Below are 24429 nucleotides of genomic sequence, written 5' to 3'. Positions count from 1 at the left end.
AAATTAGAATAAAGTCACATTAGAGTAGAAAAAGAAAAACAGCCAACAAATCAAAAGTGATGCTCTGTGGTGACATCATCATAATCATTGTCCAATCCCTGATCTCCCTGGATGGTTGGAGTCATCACCATGGAAACAGGAAGATCTCTACCTGTAGATGGAAAATGTGTATAAATGATTGATTATTGATTGATAAAACTCTCAGTAAAGTCCTGATTGATGATCAAGGTGTTGAAAGACCCAAAGTTTCACCTTTGACCCTGAGTCGATACAAAGACACCATGAGGAGAGAGGAGATGCAGTACGGACAGAAGACCACCAGGTGGCAGAGCAGCCTGACCAGGAGGGAGGCAGGAGGAGGAGAAGTGGGCGGAGCTAAAGTTGAAGGTTTTTCTACAGACAATCTGATCAGATCAATGTTGGAGAGAAAATGTTTGATCTGAAACTGAAGCTGCTGACCTTCCACAGAGATCCTGCTGGATGGAGACTCTCCCTGACCGCTGATGCTGCACTTATAGAGGCCTTCATCAGAGCTGGAGACATGGAGGAGGGTCATGTGACCTGATGGTCCATCACCAATGAAGGAGCCATCTTTATAGAAAGCAGCTGGGAGGTTGTGGGCTGGACTCTTTGCTCTGCAGCTCAGAGTGACGTCATCTCCCTCCATCACAGGGAGGACAGGACTCTGCAGGATCACTGATCCACCTCAACACACAGACAAACTACAGCATTTCATCCATTTCCACACAGCAACACTAACTCCACAGTCTGATCTTACCAGAGACAGAGAGCTGGATGCTGATGCTGCTGCTGCTGGAGGATCCAGACATGGACTCACACCAGTACAGGCCAGAGTCATGTTCTCTGATGCTGCTGGTTTTACAGGTAGATCCATCTTTCCTCCACCATCCATCTCCAGATTCAGTCCTGGTTCCTCTGGTTGTGTTTCTCCTCACAGTTCCTCCATCAGAGATGTTTTCATCCTCACAGATCAGAGTCACTGATTCATATTCAAAGAACTGAGATCTGCTGGGACTCACAGTCAGACGAACTGAAATAATAAAACATTCATCATTTCATCAGCTCCCCAGGATAAAATCTAGATCTAGAGTTACCAGAATCAGGTTGTAACCTTGGTTTGTTGAGCGGCTCAGCAGAGAGATCAGAGCTGCAGAGAAATGAGTCTCAGGTTAGTTGGAGCTTTAATCAGCTCTGCTGTGGGAAGCAGCAGTGATCGTCTCTCCACATTTCCACACCAACACATCCAGCAGATGGACTCACCCAGCAGCCTGTGGACAGATGTTCCCTCCATCCTGCAGCTGGATCCACTGAGACCAGCAGCAGTTTGACACCCACTGAAAACATCCTCTTCCTCTTCCTGGATCTCTGCATCTTCTTTTCATCGACCACAAAGGTGTTTTGCTAAAGATTTTGAACATTGATGAAACATCTCTAACTTTTCTTGACCACATCCTGTTGCTAACAGCTTAAAGACTTTTAACCTCAGTTTCCTGATTGTCAAACCAACTCAAACTTCAGCAGCTATTAGTTGTTTTAAACATTTTCTCATGTTTCTTTTCTGTCATCTTTTTGTTTCATCTGAGAGGAAACCAAAGAGCAGAGAGGACTGAGAGTGTGAAGCCACACAGTTTATTTATTCTCTGACCTCAGATCATCAAGCAGCAGCATGGAGGAAACATCTCTACTGAGGCTGATCTGTAAGTACACGACTCATTTTACTCTGCTGACTTGATGGAGGACAAACTTCAAGCTGAGCTGAGACTCATTTCTCTGCAGCTCTGATCTCTCTGCTGAGCTGCAGCACAGCTGCTCTGACTGTGAGTCCCAGCAGATCTCAGTTCTTTGAAGGAGAATCAGTGACTCTGATCTGTGAGGATGAAAACAGCTCTGATGGAGGAACTGTGAGGAGAAACACAACTTTAGAGACCAGGACTGAATGTGATAAAGATGGATGGTGGAATAAAAACGGATCTACCTGTAAAACCAGCAGCATCAGTAAACATGACTCTGGCCTGTACTGGTGTGAGTCCATGTCTGGATCCTCCAGCAGCAGCAACAGCATCCAGCTCTCTGTCTCTGGTAAGATCAGACTGTGGAGTTAGTGTTGCTGTGTGGAAATGGATGAAATGCTGTAGTTTGTCTCTGTGTTGAGGTGGATCAGTGATCCTGCAGAGTCCTGTCCTCCCTGTGATGGAGGGAGATGACGTCACTCTGAGCTGCAGAGCAAAGAGTCCAGCCCACAACCTCCCAGCTGCTTTCTATAAAGATGGCTCCTTCATTGGTGATGGACCATCAGGTCACATGACCCTCCTCCATGTCTCCAGCTCTGATGAAGGCCTCTATAAGTGCAGCATCAGCGGTCAGGGAGAGTCTCCATCCAGCAGGATCTCTGTGGAAGGTCAGCAGCTTCAGTTTCAGATCAAACATTTTCTCTCCAACATTGATCTGATCAGATTGTCTCTATAGAAAAACCTTCAACTTTAGCTCCGCCCACTTCTCCTCCTCCTGCCTCCCTCCTGGTCAGGCTGCTCTGCCACCTGGTGGTCTTCTGTCCGTACTGCATCTCCTCTCTCCTCATGGTGTCTTTGTATCGACTCAGGGTCAAAGGTGAAACACTGAAACATTCACTGACCTGAAGTCAGAATTTATCCTTATTTTTTAACTTCCTCTGAATGCAGGAAGTGACTCTTCTGTCTCCATGGTGATGACCCCATCCAGCCAGGCTGAGCAGGGATTGGACGATGATTATGATGATGTCACAACAGAGCATCACCTCTGAAATGAACAGATGATATCATAGATGCTCTATGAGCAGCAGTTCCTGTTTCTGTGACCCAAATTAATCTGATCGCTCTGAGTTTTACACAGAATGTATGAAATCTTTTATTCTCATTGTTTTACTGAAGCTTCCAAGTCAAATAAAGATATTGGGAATAATTGCTAAACTATATTCTCTCCTTCTTTCTCCTCAGAGTTGGATCAACCAACTCAATGCAATAATGTTGCTTTAAATCTTTACAGCAGGTTCAGACCAGAGCTTCTCTCCTAATGATTACAATATTTAGGCTCAACAAAAAGATCCTGCAGGAGAACATTCAGGTTTAAAACATCAGGCTGTGAGTTCCCTGGATAAACCTCCTTGAATGTTGTTTTCTGGGAAACCATGGAAAAAAAACATCCATGAAACTCAAAGATCGTCTTTATATCGTTCATTTCTGAATACCATCCACAATATGGGGTCAAATCTTTCCTCACCTGTGTTTAATTCAAGTTCATCTCTTCTCTTTATGCTGCTGCTGATCCAGTCCAGCCACTGGATGGACATTAGAGAAAACTGTATAGCTGTGCCTGCAGAGCTAAAGCTTTAGGATGATAAAACATCTCTGACCACTTCCTGTTACCTTGAAAACTTTTCCCCTCAGTTTCCTGCCTGTCAAACCAACCAAACCTCTGCAGCTGTGAGTCTGAAGGATTCATCACTGAAATCTCCCTTGGAAACATGAAGCAAACAGGTAAACCTGAAGCAGCAGAAATGTGTCACTAGAGCTCAGCACATATTTTCATGATAAACCTGAACCGACTGTTCAAGGTTTCACTTTAAATCCACAACTTAAACCTTCAGATTGTTCTTCTTCTCAGCTGCTCAAGAAGCAAAATGCAAATGATATTTATCTCTTAGTTCCTTCATGATTTATTTTTTAATCTTGCCAAATGCAGCCAATCATGAGAGCCTAGAAAAAGTGGCAGGTAACTATTCATGTAAAAAGCATAAGTGTAACATATTAGCAGGTTGATTTAGCCCAACGTTATTTAAACAACATCCTGGGACTGAATACGAGTCACTGAAAGAGTTTGTCCATCATCAAGTCTCTCTCAGTTAATGTCCAGTTTGTCATCAGTGTTTCCATTATGACCATAAATATGAAACCTCACCAAACCTGTAAATCTCAGCTGGACTCCATTTACAGCTTACATGAACCAGAGCGCCAACAGTTTTCACAATCTGAACAAAAAAACACAATAAAACTAAATGATTTTCATTCTTTGGGTGAGATTCCCAAACCACCATGGTGGGTGTCCTACTGAAGTCATCTGGATCCTTCAGCCTTCCTCCTTTCCTGCCGCACCAAGTAGAAAATCACAGAACCTTCAGTCAAAACAAGGATCAAGTTGATGCCGTCATTTGTTTCGTTCTGATTTGTGACTGGAGGAAAAACTTTTACAGGATAATAAAGGAAGAGGATCAAAATCAGTGTTTCAGTTTGTTCATTAATCTAAGTTATGTTTTATTGTATTTCTTAAATGTTTGTAGAATTTTAATGAAACTATTGTGTTTTTATGCTTGATGTCGGTTTTTATTGGTGGAATTAATGAAGGTCAAGAGTTTTATTCATTTATGAGGCTTTAATTATTCATCCATTAAAACATTTTTACAAGAAGAAGAAGAAATTTGCAGCAGAGCATGATGGGATTGTTCAGTTCAGAAGTGATGCTCTGTGGTGACGTCATCATCATCATCATCATCATCATCATCATCTGGTGCCAGCTCAGCCTGGGGAGACGGAGTCATCTTCACACATGGTGACAGGTCACTTCCTGCAGAGAGAAAATGAATTTATTGGCACCAAAATGGGTGAAAAGAGACGGTTAAGGAGGAAACTGAAGAAACTTTATCAGCAGAACCAGAAATCAGTGAAGCTCAGCAGGAGGTCAGTGATTGGTTGGTTTATTCAGATTATAAATGATTCAGGATGTTTCACCTTTGGCTCTGAGTCGATACAGAGACACCATGAGGAGAGTGGAGATGCAGTACGGAGTGAACAGCATCAGGTGGTGGATCACTCTGGAAAGGAGGTGAGAGGAGGATGAACCACAGGGCGGAGCTTCATGAAGGGGCGGAGCTTCATGAAGGGGCGGAGCTTCATGAAGGGGCGGAGCTAATGAGGCATCAGGTGATCTGGTTGTGGTTTTTTCTGCAGAGATATTTCAACGTTTAGAGGTGAAATTAAAGCATGTTTGTGTCTGACTGACTGAGCCACTGATTACTGGAACACAAACAAAACTTTAAACTGTTTGACCGCTTTAGATCAATTCAGAAACAATTACTGTGAAATGTGTCATAAATTCCAAACCACTTCATTATCATTTCAACAGGTAAGAATTGATGAACTGAAACTCCATCTGCCAAAGAAATGTGAGTTTTCAAATAATTTAAATGCCCAGAAAGAATGAATATTCAGAGTAAGTCTGTCATTAAAGAAGTAATGAATTTAAATCAAGAAATCAATTTTTATGTTCAAAATATTAGTCTTTCATCGATTAGTAGCAACTTTAGCTCATTGGAAGAATAAACAGTTATAGAACAGAGTTATAGTGATGATCTACATGTTAAAACTGAAGAGAAGCTGCTGACCTTCCACAGAGATCCTGCTGGATGGAGACTCTCCCTGACCGCTGATGCTGCACTTATAGAGGCCTTCATCAGATCTCCTCACTGGGTTTAGGGTCAGGTTACCAGTAGATCCATCACCAATGAAGGAGCCATCTTTATAGAAAGCAGCTGGGAGGTTGTGGGCTGGACTCTTTGCTCTGCAGCTCAGAGTGACGTCATCTCCCTCCATCACAGGGAGGACAGGACTCTGCAGGATCACTGATCCACCTCAACACAGAGACAAACTACAGCATTTCATCCATTTCCACACAGCAACACTAACTCCACAGTCTGATCTTACCAGAGACAGAGAGCTGGATGCTGCTGCTGCTGCTGGAGGATCCAGACATGGACTCACACCAGTACAGGCCAGAGTCATGTTCTCTGATGCTGCTGGTTTTACAGGTAGATCCGTCTTTTCTCCACCATCCATCTTTATCACATTCAGTCCTGGTCTCTAAGGTTGTGTTTCTCCTCACAGTTCCTCCATCAGAGATGTTTTCATCCTCACAGATCAGAGTCACTGATTCTTCTTCAAAGAACTGAGATCTGCTGGGACTCACAGTCAGAGCAGCTGAAATAATAAAACATTCATCATTTCATCAGCTCCCCAGGATAAAATCTAGATCTAGAGTTACCAGAATCAGGTTGTAACCTTGGTTTGTTGAGCGGCTCAGCAGAGAGATCAGAGCTGCAGAGAAATGAGTCTCAGGTTAGTTGGAGCTTTAATCAGCTCTGCTGTGGGAAGCAGCAGTGATCGTCTCTCCACATTTCCACACCAACACATCCAGCAGATGGACTCACCCAGCAGCCTGTGGACAGATGTTCCCTCCATCCTGCAGCTGGATCCACTGAGACCAGCAGCAGTTTGACACTCACTGAAAACATCCTCTTCCTCTTCCTGGATCTCTGCATCTTCTTTTCATCGACCACAAAGGTGTTTTGCTAAAGATTTTGAACATTGATGAAACATCTCTAACTTTTCTTGACCACATCCTGTTGCTAACAGCTTAAAGACTTTTAACCTCAGTTTCCTGATTGTCAAACCAACTCAAACTTCAGCAGCTATTAGTTGTTTTAAACTTTTTTTCTTGTTTCTTTCTGTCATCTTGTTGCTTCAGATCATTATTTGTTTCATCTGAGAGGAAACCAAAGAGCAGAGAGGACTGAGAGTGTGAAGCCACACAGTTTATTTATTCTCTGACCTCAGATCATCAAGCAGCAGCATGGAGGAAACATCTCTACTGAGGCTGATCTGTAAGTACACGACTCATTTTACTCTGCTGACTTGATGGAGGACAAACTTCAAGCTGAGCTGAGACTCATTTCTCTGCAGCTCTGATCTCTCTGCTGAGCTGCAGCACAGCTGCTCTGACTGTGAATCCCAGCAGATCTCAGTTCTTTGAATATGAATCAGTGACTCTGATCTGTGAGGATGAAAACAGCTCTGATGGAGGAACTGTGAGGAGAAACACAACCAGAGGAACCAGGAAGCGATGTGGAGATGGATGGTGGAGAAAAGACGGATCTACCTGTAAAACCAGCAGCATCAGAGAACATGACTCTGGCCTGTACTGGTGTGAGTCCATGTCTGGATCCTCCAGCAGCAGCAGCAGCATCCAGCTCTCTGTCTCTGGTAAGATCAGACTGTGGAGTTAGTGTTGCTGTGTGGAAATGGATGAAATGCTGTAGTTTGTCTCTGTGTTGAGGTGGATCAGTGATCCTGCAGAGTCCTGTCCTCCCTGTGATGGAGGGAGATGACGTCACTCTGAGCTGCAGAGCAAAGAGTCCAGCCCACAACCTCCCAGCTGCTTTCTATAAAGATGGAGTTTTCATTGGCCATGAAACTACAGGCGACCTGACCCTATACTCAGTGAGGAGATCTGATGAAGGCCTCTATAAGTGCAGCATCAGCGGTCAGGGAGAGTCTCCATCCAGCAGGATCTCTGTGGAAGGTCAGCAGCTTCTCTTTACTTTTGTAACATGTTGTTCACTAAACTCCTTTGGATATTTAGTTTTCTTCCAATAATCTGTATATAGTAGAAATCCAATGAGAGAAACTAATTTCAGAAATAAAAATGTGAAATTTGTTGAATTCAAGAGTTTCCTATTATTGATAGATAGAAAATCCATTGATGGGTATTTTTCCTTTTGAACCTTCATTAAAAGAACCACAGACAACATATATGAATTTTATGACCAAGCTTTTGCAAAAGGAGAAGTCTCAGCAAGCTGCTCCTCCGAGCCGTTCACTGAGCGTCTGAAGACTTTGGTTACAGCTTGTCTTTTATTATCAAGCAAAAAGAAAGGGAGGATAGGTAAGGAAGACAGCAGATGAAATATTACACACAGTTTCTAAGGTAGGGAGTATTAAGGTTGATAAGGATTCACCTGTGGAAAGTAATTTAAAGTCTGGGAAACTCACAGTTAACCGTTTCACATGAAGACAAACAGGCAGATGTGACCTCTAGGTTCAGTTTATACACCCAGAAGGAAGAGAACACTTTAAACTGAAAATCACAATAATACTGAATGTTGATTAACTATTGATTAACATTAGACTGAATATGAACTAAAGTAATAACAAAATGATAAAACCAAAAAATCTCTAACATTCATCATGTCTGAATCCCACATTTATGTTGTTGGTGTTTAAACAGATTATAGAATAAATACTTTCCTTTTTCTCTGCAAACTAAAAAGAGAAAAATAAACATGTTTTTATTCTAGTTATTAGTTTGAATTACAAGTAATGAACTCATCAAACACGCCTTCAGTTTCATTTCTAATGAATGTTGAATTGATCAGGTTGGATTCTCTCTGCAGAAAAACCATCAATCACAGCCCCGCCCACTACCGAAGAACCGCCCACTACCGAAGCCCCGCCCCTTTGTGTGACTCCGCCCTCTTCCTCCTCCCCTCTCCTCATCGTCACTCTGCTCTGCCACCTGGTGGTGATGTTCCTGTTCTTCATCTGCTCTTTCCTCTTGGGGTTTTCATCTGGACTCAGAGCCAAAGGTAAAACCCTGAATCATTTACTGACTGATGATCTTCACTGGTTCTGGTTCTGGTTCTGTTTAGTTTCTTCAGTTTGTCTCATATTAAACGTTTTCTGCATTAATAGTTTCATTGTTATGAATTAATTTTCTCTCTAACTTCCTCTGAATACAGGAAGTGACCTGTCACCATGTGTGAAGATGACTCCGCCCCCCCAGGATGATTATGATGACGTCACCACAGAGCATCACTTCTGACCCAATCAGGCTCATCCTGCTCTGCTCCTGCTGTTTTCTTCCTCTTCTTGTAAAACTGGTTTTATATATGAATAATTAAAACTCAGTAAATGAATAAAACTGATTACGGTTCTGTAATTCCATCAAACTAAGCCGACACCAGAAATAAAAACATAATAGTTTTATGAGGTATCAGAAACACTTCAGAAAGGATAAATAAATATAATTTAGATAAATAAAGGACCTGATCATGGAGCTCTGTCTCTAATCAGTTCCTGTCTTAACTCTCCACATCTGATGGATATAATGTAGAATTATGAAGCAGAAATGTTTTAATCGGCATATTTTATTACAGGTACATGTAATTTATGGCTTAGTCAATCAGATCATTTAATGCTAATTATTATTATTGCATTAATCCTTATGAATTAAAGCAGTAAAGTCAAACGCAGGATTTCATACAATGTCTTAAAGTCAAGTTTTATTTATCTCTATATCTCATTTCTGCAACTTCAGATGCTTTTAAATTTATTAACATCTGAATGATAACATGGTAAAATTCATTCATTCATCTAACGCTCTTTTCATAATGTATTAATTCACAGCATGTCTCAGATTTATTGTGTATCTGCACAAGAAAACATGTAGCAAGAAACAATAATCTTTTCCTCACAGAGGCTCCAGTGCTGTAAGAAAAACAGCAGATGAAATTAGTGCAGCTCCACTGAGGGCCTGAACTTGTATGGACTGAGTTTGAATGTGATAAATTAGATTATTCTTTAAAACAAGCTTTGATCTCACCTTGTTCTGACACTCTCTTCTTCAGAACAAAACCTTTCACATGTCCAGGTCCGTGTCCTCGTCATGGAGCAGCAGAATATCCTCAGCTGGAACATCAGGGAGGGAGCAGGGTGATGAGTTCAAAGGTCAGCTGTCCAGGACCTGGACCTCAGTCCAGCAGGGATCCAACATGGTTCATCAGGGAAACGTACCAGGAGGAAATGAGGCTGACCAGCTGCAGGTGACTGGCTGAACCTGCTCTCACTTCCTGGTTTAAACATGTTAATGACTCTGAACTGTCAATGAGAACCAAAGAACTGTCCAAACGGTCCGGGGTCCATATTCGGTGTCCAGACCTTCTTCACCAGCCTCTGCTCCAGATGTCCCAGACAGAAAGTCCACAGCCAGCCTGCAGACCACTGACCAGAGGAAACACCTCAGATTAGCTCATCAGTCCTGAAACTACATGTCCTTAAAAGAGGCTTTCAGCCAGATCTCTGCACAAAACCTGAATCCATCCTGGAGTTCATCCCAAATCCAAATCTTCTGAAGACACTCAACAGTCAGGACCGATCCACTCTTGTCAGGTTGGAGCAAGTCAAAAAATGTCACTGCATGTCTGTGACATCACATTTTCATGAATTAGATCACACACTTGTTTAATATTTTCAAATCTCTGAGATTTTAGCTGCCTGAAGCCTACAGCCCAAAACAGGAAACAATTTTCCCAATTTATTTTATCTGATACATGGTGAGGGAGAGAAACTATTTCAGTTAAAAAGCTGATTGAGACTTTTTACCGTTTCTGTCTGTTTCTATAAACCGATAAACTGGTGGTGGTGTCCTGCAGCTTTTAGACGTTTCTCAGCTTTAATACAACTAATTTAATAATCAGGTTCTAATAATCAGGTTCTAATAATCAGGTTCTGATAATCAGGTTTAGACAAAAGGAAAGAAGCAAAGCGAAGAACAAGAGGCTGGATTTTACCAGGCTAGCATAGCAAGGCTCCTCCTGATGGTCTCCATCATTCCTCACCTCCAGGCTGCAGAGTGGGACCTCGGTGATCAATGTGTGGCAAAGAAACAGTTTTTATATACTTTATTCACAGAGTCATTGGTCTGACCTTTGACCCCTTAGCTAGGACATATTGCCAATGGTGACCCTACTGTGGCATGAAGCTCCTGAAAACTTTACCGGTACAACTGGAAACCTCAAACCCACCAACATGATAAGGAAGAAACCATCAATGTTTAAAATGCACTAAATTAGAAAAAAGTCACATTAGAGTAGAAAAAGAAAAACAGCCAACAAATCAAAAGTGATGCTCTGTGGTGACATCATCATAATCATTGTCCAATCCCTGATCTTCCTGGATGGTTGGAGTCATCACCATGGAAACAGGAAGATCTCTTCCTGTAGAGGGAAAATGTGTAAAAATGATTGATTATTGATTGATAAAACTGTCAGTAAAGTCCTGATTGATGATCAAGGTGGTGAAAGACCCAAAGTTTCACCTTTGACCCTGAGTCGATACAAAGACACCATGAGGAAAGAGGAGATGCAGTACGGACAGAAGACCACCAGGCGGCAGAGCAGCCTGACCAGGAGGGAGGCAGGAGGAGGAGAAGTGGGCGGAGCTAAAGTTGAAGGTTTTTCTACAGAGAGAATCTGATCAGATCAATGTTGGAGAGAAAATGTTTGATCTGAAACTGAAGCTGCTGACCTTCCACAGAGATCCTGCTGGATGGAGACTCTCCCTGACCGCTGATGCTGCACTTATAGAGGCCTTCATCAGAGCTGGAGACATGGAGGAGGGTCATGTGACCTGATGGTCCATCACCAATGAAGGAGCCATCTTTATAGAAAGCAGCTGGGAGGTTGTGGGCTGGACTCTTTGCTCTGCAGCTCAGAGTGACGTCATCTCCCTCCATCACAGGGAGGACAGGACTCTGCAGGATCACTGATCCACCTCAACACAGAGACAAACTACAGCATTTCATCCATTTCCACACAGCAACACTAACTCCACAGTCTGATCTTACCAGAGACAGAGAGCTGGATGCTGCTGCTGCTGCTGGAGGATCCAGACATGGACTCACACCAGTACAGGCCAGAGTCCTTTTCTAAAACATAACTGATGCTGCAGGTAGAACCAACTGATTTCCCCCATCCATCTCCACATCGCTTCCTGGTGTCTTTGGTTGTGTTTCTCCTCACAGTTCCTCCATCTGAGCTGTTTTCATCCTCACAGATCAGAGTCACTGATTCTCCTTCAAAGAACTGAGATCTGCTGGGACTCACAGTCAGAGCAGCTGTGCTGCAGCTCAGCAGAGAGATCAGAGCTGCAGAGAAATGAGTCTCAGCTCAGCTTGAAGTTTGTCCTCCATCAAGTCAGCAGAGTAAAATGAGTCGTGTACTTACAGATCAGCCTCAGTAGAGATGTTTCCTCCATGCTGCTGCTTGATGATCTGAGGTCAGAGAATAAATAAACTGTGTGGCTTCACACTCTCAGTCCTCTCTGCTCTTTGGTTTCCTCTCAGATGAAACAAAAATAATCTGAAGCAGCAAGATGACAGAAAGAAACAAGAATCAGAGACTTTCACTGCATTGAAGTCGGTTTCTGCTGCAGCAGCTGCTGGTTTATTTGTTGGTTTCTGACTGAAATCCAGGTGAAGTTTTCTCCTGCAACAGAAGCAAATCCAGAGAAGGTTTAGTCTCCATGTGATGATGAGTTTGTGGGTTCCTCTCCTCTGCTCTCGTCTTTTATTGTTTCCTGTTTTGAGCTGCAGAGAAAAACTCTGAGATCCTCTGACATGCAGAGATCCAGGAAGAGGAAGAGGATGTTTTCAGTGAGTGTCAAACTGCTGCTGGTCTCAGTGGATCCAGCTGCAGGATGGAGGGAACATCTGTCCACAGGCTGCTGGGTGAGTCCATCTGCTGGATGTGTTGGTGTGGAAATGTGGAGAGACGATCACTGCTGCTTCCCACAGCAGAGCTGATTAAAGCTCCAACTAACCTGAGACTCATTTCTCTGCAGCTCTGATCTCTCTGCTGAGCCGCTCAACAAACCAAGGTTACAACCTGATTCTGGTAACTCTAGATCTAGATTTTATCCTGGGGAGCTGATGAAAGGATGAATGTTTTATTATTTCAGCTGCTCTGACTGTGAGTCCCAGCAGATCTCAGTTCTTTGAATATGAATCAGTGACTCTGATCTGTGAGGATGAAAACATCTCTGATGGATGAACTGTGAGGAGAAACACAACCAGAGGAACCAGGAAGGGATGTGAAGGATGGGGGAAATTAAATGGTTCTACCTGCAGCATCAGTTATGTTTTAGAAAAGGACTCTGGCCTGTACTGGTGTGAGTCCATGTCTGGATCCTCCAGCAGCAGCAGCAGCAGCATCCAGCTCTCTGTCTCTGGTAAGATCAGACTGTGGAGTTAGTGTTGCTGTGTGGAAATGGATGAAATGCTGTAGTTTGTCTCTGTGTTGAGGTGGATCAGTGATCCTGCAGAGTCCTGTCCTCCCTGTGATGGAGGGAGATGACGTCACTCTGAGCTGCAGAGCAAAGAGTCCAGCCCACAACCTCCCAGCTGCTTTCTATAAAGATGGCTCCTTCATTGGTGATGGACCATCAGGTCACATGACCCTCCTCCATGTCTCCAGCTCTGATGAAGGCCTCTATAAGTGCAGCATCAGCGGTCAGGGAGAGTCTCCATCCAGCAGGATCTCTGTGGAAGGTCAGCAGCTTCTCTTTACTTTTGTAACATGTTGATCACTAAACTCCTTTGGATATTTAGTTTTCTTCCAATAATCTGTTTATGCTAGAAATCCAATGAGAGAAACTAATTTCAGAAATAAAAATGTGAAATGTGTTTAATTCAAGAGTTTCCTTTTATTGATAGATAGAAAATCCATTGATGGGTATTTTTCCTTTCGAACCTTCATTAAAAGATCAACAGACAACGTATATGAATTTTATGACCAAGCTTTTGCAAAAGGAGAAGTCTCAGCAAGCTGCTCCTCCAAGCCGTTCACTGAGCGTCTGAAGGCCTTTAGTTACAGCTTGTCTTTTATTATCAAGCATAAAGAAATGGAGGATTAAGAAGAAAGACAGCAGATGAAATATTACTGCACACACAGTTTCTAAGGTAAGGAGTATTCCGGTTGATAAGGAGGCACCTGTGGAAAGTAATTTAAAGTCTGGGAACCTCACAGTTAACTGTTTCACATGAAGACAAACAGGCAGATGTGACCTCTAGGTTCAGTTTATACACCCAGAAGGAAGAGAACACTTTAAACTGAAAATCACAATAATACTGAATGTTGATTAACTATTGATTAACATTAGACTGAATATGAACTAAAGTAATAACAAAATGATAAAACCAAAAAATCTCTAACATTCATCATGTCTGAATCCCACATTTATGTTGTTGGTGTTTAAACAGATTATAGAATAAATACTTTCCTTATTCTCTGCAAACTAAAAAGAGAAAAATAAACATGTTGTTTTTATTCTAGTTATCAGTTTGAATTACAAGTAATGAACTCATCAAACACGCCTTCAGTTTCATCTCTAAATGTTGAATTGATCAGGTTGGATTCTGTCTGCAGAAAAACCAATAACCACAGCCCCGCCCACTACCGAAGCCCCGCCCCTTTGTGTGACTCCGCCCTCTTCCTCCTCTCCTCTCCTCATCGTCACTCTGCTCTGCCACCTGGTGGTGATGTTCCTGTTCTTCATCTGCTCTTTCCTCTTGGGGTTTTCATCTGGACTCAGAGCCAAAGGTAAAACCCTGATTCATTTACTGACTGATGATCTTCACTGGTTCTGGTTCTGGTTCTGTTGATTTAGTTTCTTCAGTTTGTCTCATATTAAACGTTTTCTGCATTAATAGTTTCATTGTTATGAATTAATTTTCTCTCTAACTTCCTCTGAATACAGGAAGTGACCTGTCACCATGTGTGAAGATGACTCCGCCCCCCCAGGATGATTATGATGACGTCACCACAGAGCATCACTTCTGACCCAATCAGGCTCATCCTGCTCTGCTCCTGCTGTTTTCTTCCTCTTCTTGTAAAACTGGTTTTATATATGAATAATTAAAACTCAGTAAATGAATGAAACTGATTACGGTTCTGTAATTCCATCAAACTAAGCCGACACCAGAAATAAAAACATAATAGTTTTATGAGGTATTAGAAACACTTCAGAAAGGATGAATAAATATAATTTAGATAAATAAAGGACCTGATCATGGAGCTCTGTCTCTAATCAGTTCCTGTCTTAACTCTCCACATCTGATGGATATAATGTAGAATTATGAAGCAGAAATGTTTTAATCGGCATATTTTATTACAGGCACATGTAATTTATTGCTTAGTCAATCAGATTCTTTAATGCTAATTATTATTATTGCATTAATCCTTATGAATTAGAGCAGTAAAGTCAAACGCAGGATTTCATACAATGTCTTAAAGTCAAGTTTTATTTATCTCTATATCTCATTTCTGCATCTTCAGATGCTTTTAAATTTATTAACTTCTGAATGAAAACATGGTAAAATTCATTCATTCATCTAACGCTCTTTTCATAATGTATTAATTCACAGCATGTCTCAGATTTATTGTGTATCTGCACAAGAAAACATGTAGCAAGAAACAATAATCTTTTCCTCACAGTGGCTCCAGTGCTGTAAGAAAAACAGCAGATGAAATTAGTGCAGCTCCACTGAGGGCCTGAACTTGTATGGACTGAGTTTGAATGTGATAAATTAGATTATTCTTTAAACCAAGCTTTGATCTCACCTTGTTCTGACACTCTCTTCTTCAGAACAAAACCTTTCACATGTCCAGGTCCGTGTCCTCGTCATGGAGCAGCAGAATATCCTCAGCTGGAACATCAGGGAGGGAGCAGGGTGATGAGTTCAAAGGTCAGCTGTCCAGGACCTGGACCTCAGTCCAGCAGGGATCCAACATGGTTCATCAGGGAAACGTACCAGGAGGAAATGAGGCTGACCAGCTGCAGGTGACTGGCTGAACCTGCTCTCACTTCCTGGTTTAAACATGTTAATGACTCTGAACTGTCAATGAGAACCAAAGAACTGTCCAAACGATTTGATCCGGGGTCCATATTCAGTGTCCAGACCTTCTTCACCAGCCTCTGCTCCAGATGCCCCAGACAGAAAGTCCACAGCCAGCCTGCAGACCACTGACCAGAGGAAACACCTCAGATTAGCTCATCAGTCCTGAAACTACATGTCCTTAAAAGAGGCTTTCAGCCAGATCTCTGCACAAAACCTGAATCCACCATGGAGTTCATCCCAAATCCAAATCTTCTGAAGACACTCAACAGTCAGGACCGATCCACTCTTGTCAGGTTGGAGCAAGTCAAGAAATGTCACTGCATGTCTGTGACATCACATTTTCATGAATCAGATCACACACTAGTTTAATAATTTCAAATCTCTGAGATTTTAGCTGCCTGAAGCCTACAGCCCTAAACAGGAAACCATTTTCCTAATTTATTTTATCTGATACATGGTGAGGGAGAGAAACTATTTCAGTTAAAAAGCTGATTGGGACTTTTTACCATTTCTGTCTGTTTCTATAAACCGATAAACTGGTGGTGGTGTCCTGCAGCTTTTAGACGTTTCTCAGCTTTAATACAACTGAATTAATTATCAGGTTCTAATAATCAGGTTCTAATAATCAGGTTCTAATAATCAGGTTCTAATAATTAGGTTCCAATAATCAGGTTCTGATAATCATGTTCTGATAATCATGTTCTAATAATCAGGTTCTGATAATCAGGTTCTAATAATCAGGTTCTAATAATCAGGTTCTGATAATCAGGTTCTAATAATCAGGTTCTAATAATCAGGTTCTGATAATCAGGTTCTGATAATCATGTTCTAATAATCAGGTTCTAATAATCAGGTTCTGATAATCAGGTTCTAATAATCAGGTTCTAATAATCAGGTTCTAGTAATCAGGTTCTAATAATCAGGTTCTAATAATCAGGTTCTAATAATCAGGTTCTGATAATCAGGTTCTAATAATCAGGTTCTAATAATCAGGTTCTAATAATCAGGTTCTGATAATCAGGTTCTAATAATCAGGTTCTAATAATCAGGTTCTAATAATCAGGTTCTGATAATCAGGTTCTAATAATCAGGTTCTGATAATCAGGTTCTAATAATCAGGTTCTAATAATCAGGTTTAGACAAAAGGAAAGAAGCAAAACGTAGAACAAGAGGCTGGATTTTACCAGGCTAGCATAGCAAGGCTCCTCCTGATGGTCTCCATCATTCCTCACCTCCAGATTGCAGAGTGGGACCTCGGTGATCAATGTGTGGCAAAGAAACAGTTTTCATAGATATAATTTATTGATGAGAAGTTATTGGTCTGACCTTTGACCCCTTAGCTAGGACATATTTGCCAATGGTGACCCTACTGTGGCATGAAGCTCCTGAAAACTTTACCGGTACAACTGGAAACCTCAAACCCACCAACATGATAAGGAAGAAACCATCAATGTTTAAAATGCACTAAATTAGAAAAAAGTCACATTAGAGTAGAAAAAGAAAAACAGCCAACAAATCAAAAGTGATGCTCTGTGGTGACATCATCATAATCATTGTCCAATCCCTGATCCTCCTGGATGGTTGGAGTTATCACCATGGAAACAGGAAGATCTCTTCCTGTAGACGGAAAATGTGTAAAAATGATTGATTATTGATTGATGAAACTGTAAGTAAAGTCCTGATTGATGATCAAGGTGGTGAAAGACCCAAAGTTTCACCTTTGACCCTGAGTCGAAACAAAGACACCATGAGGAGAGAGGAGATGCAGTACGGACAGAAGACCACCAGGCGGCAGAGCAGCCTGACCAGGAGGGAGGCAGGAGGAGGAGAAATGGGCGGAGCTAAAGTTGAAGGTTTTTCTATAGAGAGAATCAAATCAGATCAATGTTGGAGAGAAAATGTTTGATCTGAAACTGAAGCTGCTGACCTTCCACAGAGATCCTGCTGGATGGAGACTCTCCCTGACCGCTGATGCTGCACTTATAGAGGCCTTCATCAGAGCTGGAGACATGGAGGAGGGTCATGTGACCTGATGGTCCATCACCGATGAAGGAGCCATCTTTATAGAAAGCAGCTGGGAGGTTGTGGGCTGGACTCTTTGCTCTGCAGCTCAGAGTGACGTCATCTCCCTCCATCACAGGGAGGACAGGACTCTGCAGGATCACTGATCCACCTCAACACAGAGACAAACTACAGCATTTCATCCATTTCCACACAGCAACACTAACTCCACAGTCTGATCTTACCAGAGACAGAGAGCTGGATGCTGCTGCTGCTGCTGCTGGAGGATCCAGACATGGACTCACACAAGTACAGGCCAGAGTCCTTTTCTAAAACATAACTGATGCTGCAGGTAGAACCATTTAATTTGCCCCATCCTTCACATCCCTTCCTGGTTCCTCTGCTTGTGTTTCTCCTCACAGTTCCTCCATCAGAGATGTTTTCATCCTCACAGATCAGAGTCACTGATTCTTCTTCAAAGAACTGAGATCTGCTGGGACTCACAGTCAGAGCAGCTGAAATAATAAAACATTCATCCTTTCATCAGCTCCCCAGGATAAAATCTAGATCTAGAGTTACCAGAATCAGGTTGTAACCTTGGTTTGTTGAGCGGCTCAGCAGAGAGATCAGAGCTGCAGAGAAATGAGTCTCAGGTTAGTTGGAGCTTTAATCAGCTCTGCTGTGGGAAGCAGCAGTGATCGTCTCTCCACATTTCCACACCAACACATCCAGCAGATGGACTCACCCAGCAGCCTGTGGACAGATGTTCCCTCCATCCTGCAGCTGGATCCACTGAGACCAGCAGCAGTTTGACACCCACTGAAAACATCCTCTTCCTCTTCCTGGATCTCTGCATGTCAGAGGATCTCAGAGTTTTTCTCTGCAGCTCAAACCAGGAAACAATAAAAGACGAGAGCAGAGGAGAGGAACCCACAAACTCATCATCACATGGAGACTAAACCTTCTCTGGATTTGCTTCTGTTGCAGGAGAAAACTTCACCTGGATTTCAGTCAGAAACCAACAAATAAACCAGCAGCTGCTGCAGCAGAAACCGACTTCAATGCAGTGAAAGTATCTGATTCTTGTTTCTTTCTGTCATCTTGCTGCTTCAGATTATTTTTGTTTCATCTGAGAGGAAACCAAAGAGCAGAGAGGACTGAGAGTGTGAAGCCACACAGTTTATTTATTCTCTGACCTCAGATCATCAAGCAGCAGCATGGAGGAAACATCTCTACTGAGGCTGATCTGTAAGTACACGACTCATTTTACTCTGCTGACTTGATGGAGGACAAACTTCAAGCTGAGCTGAGATTCATTTCTCTGCAGCTCTGATCTCTCTGCTGAGCTGCAGCACAGCTGCTCTGACTGTGAGTCCCAGCAGATCTCAGTTCTTTGAAGGAGAATCAGTGACTCTGATCTGTGAGGATGAAAACAGCTCTGATGGAGGAACTGTGAGGAGAAACACAACCAGAGGAACCAGGAAGCGATGTGGAGATGGATGGGGGAAACCAGTTGGTTCTACCTGTAGCATCAGCTATGTCTTAGAAAAGGACTCTGGCCTGTACTGGTGTGAGTCCATGTCTGGATCCTCCAGCAGCAGCAGCAGCATCCAGCTCTCTGTCTCTGGTAAGATCAGACTGTGGAGTTAGTGTTGCTGTGTGGAAATGGATGAAATGCTGTAGTTTGTCTCTGTGTTGAGGTGGATCAGTGATCCTGCAGAGTCCTGTCCTCCCTGTGATGGAGGGAGATGACGTCACTCTGAGCTGCAGAGCAAAGAGTCCAGCCCACAACCTCCCAGCTGCTTTCTATAAAGATGGCTCCTTCATTGGTGATGGACCATCAGGTCACATGACCCTCCTCCATGTCTCCAGCTCTGATGAAGGCCTCTATAAGTGCAGCATCAGTGGCCAGGGAGAGTCTCCATCCAGCAGGATCTCTGTGGAAGGTCAGCAGCTTCTCTTTACTTTTGTAACATGTTGATCACTAAACTCCTTTGGATATTTTGTTTTCTTCCAATAATCTGTTTATGCTAGAAATCCAATGAGAGAAACTAATTTCAGAAATAAAAATGTGAAATGTGTTTAATACAAGAGTTTCCTTTTATTGATAGATAGAAAATCCATTGATGGTATTTTTCCTTTCGAACCTTCATTAAAAGAACCACAGACAACGTATATGAATTTTATGGCCAAGCTTTTGCAAAAGGAGAAGTCTCAGCAAACTGCTCCTCCGAGTCGTTCACTGAGCGTCTGAAGACCTTTAGTTACAGCTTGTCTTTTATTATCAAGCAAAAAGAGGGAGGATTAAGAAGAAAGACAGCAGATGAAATATTACTGCACACACAGTTTCTAAGGTAAGGAGTATTCCGGTTGATAAGGAGGCACCTGTGGAAAGTAATTTAAAGTCTGGGAACCTCACAGTTAACCGTTTCACATGAAGACAAACAGGCAGATGTGACCTCTAGGTTCAGTTTATACACCCAGAAGGAAGAGAACACTTTAAACTGAAAATCACAATAATACTGAATGTTGATTAACTATTGATTAACATTAGACTGAATATGAAAAAAAGTAATAACCAAATGATAAAACCAAAAAATCTCTAACATTCATCATGTCTGAATCCCACATTCCTCTTGTTGGTCTTTAAACAGGTTATAGAATAAATACTTTCCTTATTCTCTGCAAACTAAACAGAGAAAAATAAACATGTTTTTATTCTAGTTATCAGTTTGAATTACAAGTAATGAACTCATCAAACACGCCTTCAGTTTCATCTCTAAATGTTGAATTAATCAGGTTGGATTCTGTCTGCAGAAAAACCAATCACAGCCCCGCCCACTACCGAAGCCCCGCCCACTACCGAAGCCCCGCCCACTTCCACCTCTCCTCTCCTCGTCGTCACTCTGCTCTGCCACCTGGTGGTGATGTTCCTGTTCTTCATCTGCTCTTTCCTCTTGGGGTTTTCATCTGGACTCAGAGCCAAAGGTAAAACCCTGAATCATTTACTGACTGATGATCTTCACTGGTTCTGGTTCTGGTTCTGTTTAGTTTCTTCAGTTTGTCTCATATTAAACGTTTTCTGCATTAATAGTTTCATTGTTATGAATTAATTTTCTCTCTAACTTCCTCTGAATACAGGAAGTGACCTGTCACCATGTGTGAAGCTGACTCCGCCCCCCCAGGATGATTATGATGACGTCACCACAGAGCATCACTTCTGACCCAATCAGGCTCATCCTCCTCTGCTCCTGCTGTTTTCTTCCTCTTCTTGTAAAACTGGTTTTATATATGAATAATTAAAACTCAGTAAATGAATAAAACTGATTACGGTTCTGTAATTCCATCAAACTAAGCCGACACCAGAAATAAAAACATAATAGTTTTATGAGGTATCAGAAACACTTCAGAAAGGATAAATAAATATAATTTAGATAAATAAAGGACCTGATCATGGAGCTCTGTCTCTAATCAGTTCCTGTCTTAACTCTCCACATCTGATGGATATAATGAAGAATTATGAAGCAGAAATGTTTTAATCTGCATATTTTATTACAGGTACATGTAATTTATGGCTTAGTCAATCAGATCATTTAATGCTAATTATTATTATTGCATTAATCCTTATGAATTAAAGCAGTAAAGTCAAACGCAGGATTTCATACAATGTCTTAAAGTCAAGTTTTATTTATCTCTATATCTCATTTCTGCAACTTCAGATGCTTTTAAATTTATTAACTTCTGAATGAAAACATGGTAAAATTCATTCATTCATCTAACGCTCTTTTCATAACGGATTAATTCACAGCATGTCTCAGATTTATTGTGTATCTGCACAAGAAAACATGTAGCAAGAAACAATAATCTTTTCCTCACAGAGGCTCCAGTGCTGTAAGAAAAACAGCAGATGAAATTAGTGCAGCTCCACTGAGGGCCTGAACTTGAATGGACTGAGTTTGAATGTGATAAATTAGATTATTCTTTAAAACAAGCTTTGATCTCACCTTGTTCTGACACTCTCTTCTTCAGAACAAAACCTTTCACATGTCCAGATCCGTGTCCTCGTCATGGAGCAGCAGAATATCCTCAGCTGGAACATCAGGGAGGGAGCAGGGTGATGAGTTCAAAGGTCAGCTGTCCAGGACCTGGACCTCAGTCCAGCAGGGATCCAACATGGTTCATCAGGGAAACGTACCAGGAGGAAATGAGGCTGACCAGCTGCAGGTGACTGGCTGAACCTGCTCTCACTTCCTGGTTTAAACATGTTAATGACTCTGAACTGTCAATGAGAACCAAAGAACTGTCCAAACGGTGCAGGGTCCATATTTGGTGTCCATACCTTCTTCACCAGCCTCTGCTCCAGATGTCCCAGACAGAAAGTCCACAGCCAGCCTGCAGACCACTGACCAGAGGAAACACCTCAGATTAGCTCATCAGTCCTGAAACTACATGTCCTTAAAAGAGGCTTTCAGCCAGATCTCTGCACAAAACCTGAATCCACCATGGAGTTCATCCCAAATCCAAATCTTCTGAAGACACTCAACAGTCAGGACCGATCCACTCTTGTCAGGTTGGAGCAAGTTAAAAAATGTCACTGCATGTCTGTGACATCACATTTTCATGAATTAGATCACACACTTGTTTAATATTTTCAAATCTCTGAGATTTTAGCTGCCTGAAGCCTACAGCCCTAAACAGGAAACAATTTTCCCAATTTATTTTATCTGATACATGGTGAGGGAGAGAAACTATTTCAGTTAAAAAGCTGATTGGGACTTTTTACCATTTCTGTCTGTTTCTATAAACCGATAAACTGGTGGTGGTGTCCTGCAGCTTTTAGACGTTTCTCAGCTTTAATACAACTAATTTAATAATCAGGTTCTAATAATCAGGTTCTAATAATCAGGTTCTGATAATCAGGTTTAGACAAAAGGAAAGAAGCAAAGCGAAGAACAAGAGGCTGGATTTTACCAGGCTAGCATAGCAAGGCTCCTCCTGATGGTCTCCATCATTCCTCACCTCCAGGCTGCAGAGTGGGACCTCGGTGATCAATGTGTGGCAAAGAAACAGTTTTCATAGATATAATTTATTGATGAGAAGTTATTGGTCTGACCTTTGACCCCTTAGCTAGGACATATTTGCCAATGGTGACCCTACTGTGGCATGAAGCTCCTGAAAACTTTACCGGTACAACTGGAAACCTCAAACCCACCAACATGATAAGGAAGAAACCATCAATGTTTAAAATGCACTAAATTAGAATAAAGTCACATTAGAGTAGAAAAAGAAAAACAGCCAACAAATCAAAAGTGATGCTCTGTGGTGACATCATCATAATCATTGTCCAATCCCTGATCCTCCTGGATGGTTGGAGTTATCACCATGGAAACAGGAAGATCTCTTCCTGTAGAGGGAAAATGTGTAAAAATGATTGATTATTGATTGATGAAACTGTAAGTAAAGTCCTGATTGATGATCAAGGTGGTGAAAGACCCAAAGTTTCACCTTTGACCCTGAGTCGAAACAAAGACACCATGAGGAGAGAGGAGATGCAGTACGGACAGAAGACCACCAGGCGGCAGAGCAGCCTGACCAGGAGGGAGGCAGGAGGTGGAGAAGTGGGCGGAGCTAAAGTTGAAGGTTTTTCTATAGAGAGAATCAAATCAGATCAATGTTGGAGAGAAAATGTTTGATCTGAAACTGAAGCTGCTGACCTTCCACAGAGATCCTGCTGGATGGAGACTCTCCCTGACCGCTGATGCTGCACTTATAGAGGCCTTCATCAGAGCTGGAGACATGGAGGAGGGTCATGTGACCTGATGGTCCATCACCAATGAAGGAGCCATCTTTATAGAAAGCAGCTGGGAGGTTGTGGGCTGGACTCTTTGCTCTGCAGCTCAGAGTGACGTCATCTCCCTCCATCACAGGGAGGACAGGACTCTGCAGGATCACTGATCCACCTCAACACAGAGACAAACTACAGCATTTCATCCATTTCCACACAGCAACACTAACTCCACAGTCTGATCTTACCAGAGACAGAGAGCTGGATGCTGCTGCTGCTGCTGCTGGAGGATCCAGACATGGACTCACACCAGTACAGGCCAGAGTCCTTTTCTAAAACATAACTGATGCTGCAGGTAGAACCATTTAATTTGCCCCATCCTTCACATCCCTTCCTGGTTCCTCTGCTTGTGTTTCTCCTCACAGTTCCTCCATCAGAGCTGTTTCCATCCTCACAGATCAGAGTCACAGATTCTCCTTTAAAGAACTGAGATCTGCTGGGACTCACAGTCAGAGCAGCTGAAATAATAAAACATTCATCCTTTCATCAGCTCCCCAGGATAAAATCTAGATCTAGAGTTACCAGAATCAGGTTGTAACCTTGGTTTGTTGAGCGGCTCAGCAGAGAGATCAGAGCTGCAGAGAAATGAGTCTCAGGTTAGTTGGAGCTTTAATCAGCTCTGCTGTGGGAAGCAGCAGTGATCGTCTCTCCACATTTCCACACCAACACATCCAGCAGATGGACTCACCCAGCAGCCTGTGGACAGATGTTCCCTCCATCCTGCAGCTGGATCCACTGAGACCAGCAGCAGTTTGACACCCACTGAAAACATCCTCTTCCTCTTCCTGGATCTCTGCATGTCAGAGGATCTCAGAGTTTTTCTCTGCAGCTCAAACCAGGAAACAATAAAAGACGAGAGCAGAGGAGAGGAACCCACAAACTCATCATCACATGGAGACTAAACCTTCTCTGGATTTGCTTCTGTTGCAGGAGAAAACTTCACCTGGATTTCAGTCAGAAACCAACAAATAAACCAGCAGCTGCTGCAGCAGAAACCGACTTCAATGCAGTGAAAGTATCTGATT

General features: G+C 42.3%; 6 protein-coding genes, 3 long non-coding RNA genes and 1 pseudogene across 11 annotated transcripts; 5 read left to right on the top strand and 5 right to left on the bottom strand.

The window, feature by feature from the left end:
• Window positions 1-2: 2 nt before the first annotated feature.
• Window positions 3-12244, bottom strand: LOC148154394 (high affinity immunoglobulin gamma Fc receptor I-like). Of its 2 annotated transcripts, XM_088015641.1 has the most exons (6): window positions 1282-1390; window positions 1133-1168; window positions 779-1051; window positions 460-705; window positions 253-393; window positions 3-151 (listed from the first exon to the last, which is right to left on the bottom strand). In XM_088015641.1, exons 1-6 carry the CDS (start codon window positions 1310-1312, stop codon window positions 51-53), a joined length of 828 nt encoding a protein of 275 aa, XP_087871767.1. In that variant the 5' UTR covers window positions 1313-1390; the 3' UTR covers window positions 3-50. The 2 variants fall into 2 exon arrangements, with proteins under 2 accessions (XP_087871767.1, XP_087871768.1); XM_088015642.1 differs by lacking the exons at window positions 3-151; window positions 253-393; window positions 460-705; ... (1 more) ...; window positions 1133-1168; window positions 1282-1390 and adding exons at window positions 10551-10879; window positions 10981-11134; window positions 11197-11435; window positions 11509-11808; window positions 11888-12244.
• On the top strand, window positions 1401-3354 carry LOC148154398 (Fc receptor-like protein 5). Its single transcript, XM_088015725.1, has 5 exons — window positions 1401-1718; window positions 1798-2100; window positions 2174-2412; window positions 2475-2628; window positions 2700-3354. Exons 1-5 carry the CDS (start codon window positions 1688-1690, stop codon window positions 2798-2800), a joined length of 828 nt encoding a protein of 275 aa, XP_087871851.1. The 5' UTR covers window positions 1401-1687; the 3' UTR covers window positions 2801-3354.
• LOC148154397 (uncharacterized) lies at window positions 4406-5420 on the bottom strand. The gene is made up of 2 exons (XR_015766119.1): window positions 4782-5420; window positions 4406-4617 (listed from the first exon to the last, which is right to left on the bottom strand). It is a non-coding gene; the product is annotated as an uncharacterized LOC148154397 (long non-coding RNA).
• LOC148154396 (high affinity immunoglobulin gamma Fc receptor I-like) lies at window positions 5801-8805 on the top strand. The gene is made up of 5 exons (XM_088015958.1): window positions 5801-5857; window positions 6773-7088; window positions 7162-7407; window positions 8279-8470; window positions 8624-8805. The coding sequence occupies exons 1-5, from the start codon at window positions 5801-5803 to the stop codon at window positions 8704-8706; spliced, it is 894 nt and encodes a 297-aa protein (XP_087872084.1). The 3' UTR covers window positions 8707-8805.
• On the bottom strand, window positions 9288-10167 carry LOC148154395 (uncharacterized). Its single transcript, XR_015766131.1, has 2 exons — window positions 9974-10167; window positions 9288-9884 (listed from the first exon to the last, which is right to left on the bottom strand). It is a non-coding gene; the product is annotated as an uncharacterized LOC148154395 (long non-coding RNA).
• Window positions 12245-12359: 115 nt separating the features above from the next.
• Window positions 12360-13259, top strand: LOC148154393 (high affinity immunoglobulin gamma Fc receptor I-like; annotated as a pseudogene). The gene is made up of 4 exons (XR_015765998.1): window positions 12360-12390; window positions 12504-12556; window positions 12599-12890; window positions 12964-13259. The product of XR_015765998.1 is annotated as a high affinity immunoglobulin gamma Fc receptor I-like (transcript).
• A 3444-nt stretch (window positions 13260-16703) lies between these two features.
• On the bottom strand, window positions 16704-18615 carry LOC148154392 (high affinity immunoglobulin gamma Fc receptor I-like). Its single transcript, XM_088015648.1, has 6 exons — window positions 18305-18615; window positions 18156-18191; window positions 17805-18074; window positions 17486-17731; window positions 17277-17417; window positions 16704-17175 (listed from the first exon to the last, which is right to left on the bottom strand). The coding sequence occupies exons 1-6, from the start codon at window positions 18333-18335 to the stop codon at window positions 17075-17077; spliced, it is 825 nt and encodes a 274-aa protein (XP_087871774.1). The 5' UTR covers window positions 18336-18615; the 3' UTR covers window positions 16704-17074.
• Window positions 18616-18657: 42 nt separating this feature from the next.
• Window positions 18658-19540, top strand: LOC148154391 (high affinity immunoglobulin gamma Fc receptor I-like). The gene is made up of 3 exons (XM_088015223.1): window positions 18658-18807; window positions 18887-19186; window positions 19260-19540. The coding sequence occupies exons 1-3, from the start codon at window positions 18777-18779 to the stop codon at window positions 19538-19540; spliced, it is 612 nt and encodes a 203-aa protein (XP_087871349.1). The 5' UTR covers window positions 18658-18776.
• An 848-nt stretch (window positions 19541-20388) lies between these two features.
• LOC148154390 (uncharacterized) lies at window positions 20389-20972 on the top strand. The gene is made up of 2 exons (XR_015766118.1): window positions 20389-20547; window positions 20701-20972. It is a non-coding gene; the product is annotated as an uncharacterized LOC148154390 (long non-coding RNA).
• A 627-nt stretch (window positions 20973-21599) lies between these two features.
• Window positions 21600-24123, bottom strand: LOC148154389 (Fc receptor-like protein 5). The gene is made up of 7 exons (XM_088015222.1): window positions 24093-24123; window positions 23927-23979; window positions 23593-23884; window positions 23261-23519; window positions 23065-23147; window positions 21899-21961; window positions 21600-21649 (listed from the first exon to the last, which is right to left on the bottom strand). Exons 1-7 carry the CDS (start codon window positions 24121-24123, stop codon window positions 21600-21602), a joined length of 831 nt encoding a protein of 276 aa, XP_087871348.1.
• Window positions 24124-24429: the final 306 nt, after the last annotated feature.

Source organism: Poecilia mexicana, unplaced genomic scaffold (genome assembly GCF_051168715.1).
Source record: "Poecilia mexicana isolate PSO_F unplaced genomic scaffold, ASM5116871v1 scaffold_18, whole genome shotgun sequence".
In the NCBI taxonomy this organism is placed as follows: domain Eukaryota; kingdom Metazoa; phylum Chordata; class Actinopteri; order Cyprinodontiformes; family Poeciliidae; genus Poecilia; species Poecilia mexicana.
This window is presented reverse-complemented; position numbering and strand designations above follow the sequence as displayed.

What these genes read in the sequence shown, in the direction of transcription:
- LOC148154394 (XM_088015641.1), bottom strand. Translation starts at nt 1,312, where the DNA reads ATGGAGGGAACATCTGTCCACAGGCTGCTGG. An exon ending in ATCTGTCCACAGGCTGCTGG is followed by an intron (nt 1,169 to 1,281) that starts GTGAGTCCATCT and finishes ATTTCTCTGCAG; the next exon opens with CTCTGATCTCTCTGCTGAGC. An exon ending in GTATCGACTCAGGGTCAAAG is followed by an intron (nt 152 to 252) that starts GTGAAACTTTGG and finishes TTCCATCTACAG; the next exon opens with GTAGAGATCTTCCTGTTTCC.
- LOC148154389 (XM_088015222.1), bottom strand. Translation starts at nt 24,123, where the DNA reads ATGGAGGGAACATCTGTCCACAGGCTGCTGG. An exon ending in AAGGTTACAACCTGATTCTG is followed by an intron (nt 23,885 to 23,926) that starts GTAACTCTAGAT and finishes AGCTGATGAAAG; the next exon opens with GATGAATGTTTTATTATTTC. An exon ending in GTGGAAGGTCAGCAGCTTCA is followed by an intron (nt 23,148 to 23,260) that starts GTTTCAGATCAA and finishes CCTCCTGGTCAG; the next exon opens with GCTGCTCTGCCGCCTGGTGG.
- LOC148154398 (XM_088015725.1), top strand. Translation starts at nt 1,688, where the DNA reads ATGGAGGAAACATCTCTACTGAGGCTGATCT. An exon ending in CTCCATCCAGCAGGATCTCT is followed by an intron (nt 2,413 to 2,474) that starts GTGGAAGGTCAG and finishes TGATCTGATCAG; the next exon opens with ATTGTCTCTATAGAAAAACC. An exon ending in GTATCGACTCAGGGTCAAAG is followed by an intron (nt 2,629 to 2,699) that starts GTGAAACACTGA and finishes CTCTGAATGCAG; the next exon opens with GAAGTGACTCTTCTGTCTCC.
- LOC148154396 (XM_088015958.1), top strand. Translation starts at nt 5,801, where the DNA reads ATGGACTCACACCAGTACAGGCCAGAGTCATGTTCTCTGATGCTGCTG. An exon ending in TGATGCTGCTGGTTTTACAG is followed by an intron (nt 5,858 to 6,772) that starts GTAGATCCGTCT and finishes AGCTGAGCTGAG; the next exon opens with ACTCATTTCTCTGCAGCTCT. An exon ending in ATCTGGACTCAGAGCCAAAG is followed by an intron (nt 8,471 to 8,623) that starts GTAAAACCCTGA and finishes CTCTGAATACAG; the next exon opens with GAAGTGACCTGTCACCATGT.
- LOC148154391 (XM_088015223.1), top strand. Translation starts at nt 18,777, where the DNA reads ATGGAGGAAACATCTCTACTGAGGCTGATCT. An exon ending in ATCTCTACTGAGGCTGATCT is followed by an intron (nt 18,808 to 18,886) that starts GTAAGTACACGA and finishes ATTTCTCTGCAG; the next exon opens with CTCTGATCTCTCTGCTGAGC. An exon ending in CATCCAGCTCTCTGTCTCTG is followed by an intron (nt 19,187 to 19,259) that starts GTAAGATCAGAC and finishes CTCTGTGTTGAG; the next exon opens with GTGGATCAGTGATCCTGCAG.
- LOC148154392 (XM_088015648.1), bottom strand. Translation starts at nt 18,335, where the DNA reads ATGGAGGGAACATCTGTCCACAGGCTGCTGG. An exon ending in CATCCAGCTCTCTGTCTCTG is followed by an intron (nt 17,732 to 17,804) that starts GTAAGATCAGAC and finishes CTCTGTGTTGAG; the next exon opens with GTGGATCAGTGATCCTGCAG. An exon ending in CAGCAGGATCTCTGTGGAAG is followed by an intron (nt 17,418 to 17,485) that starts GTCAGCAGCTTC and finishes TTCTCTCTATAG; the next exon opens with AAAAACCTTCAACTTTAGCT.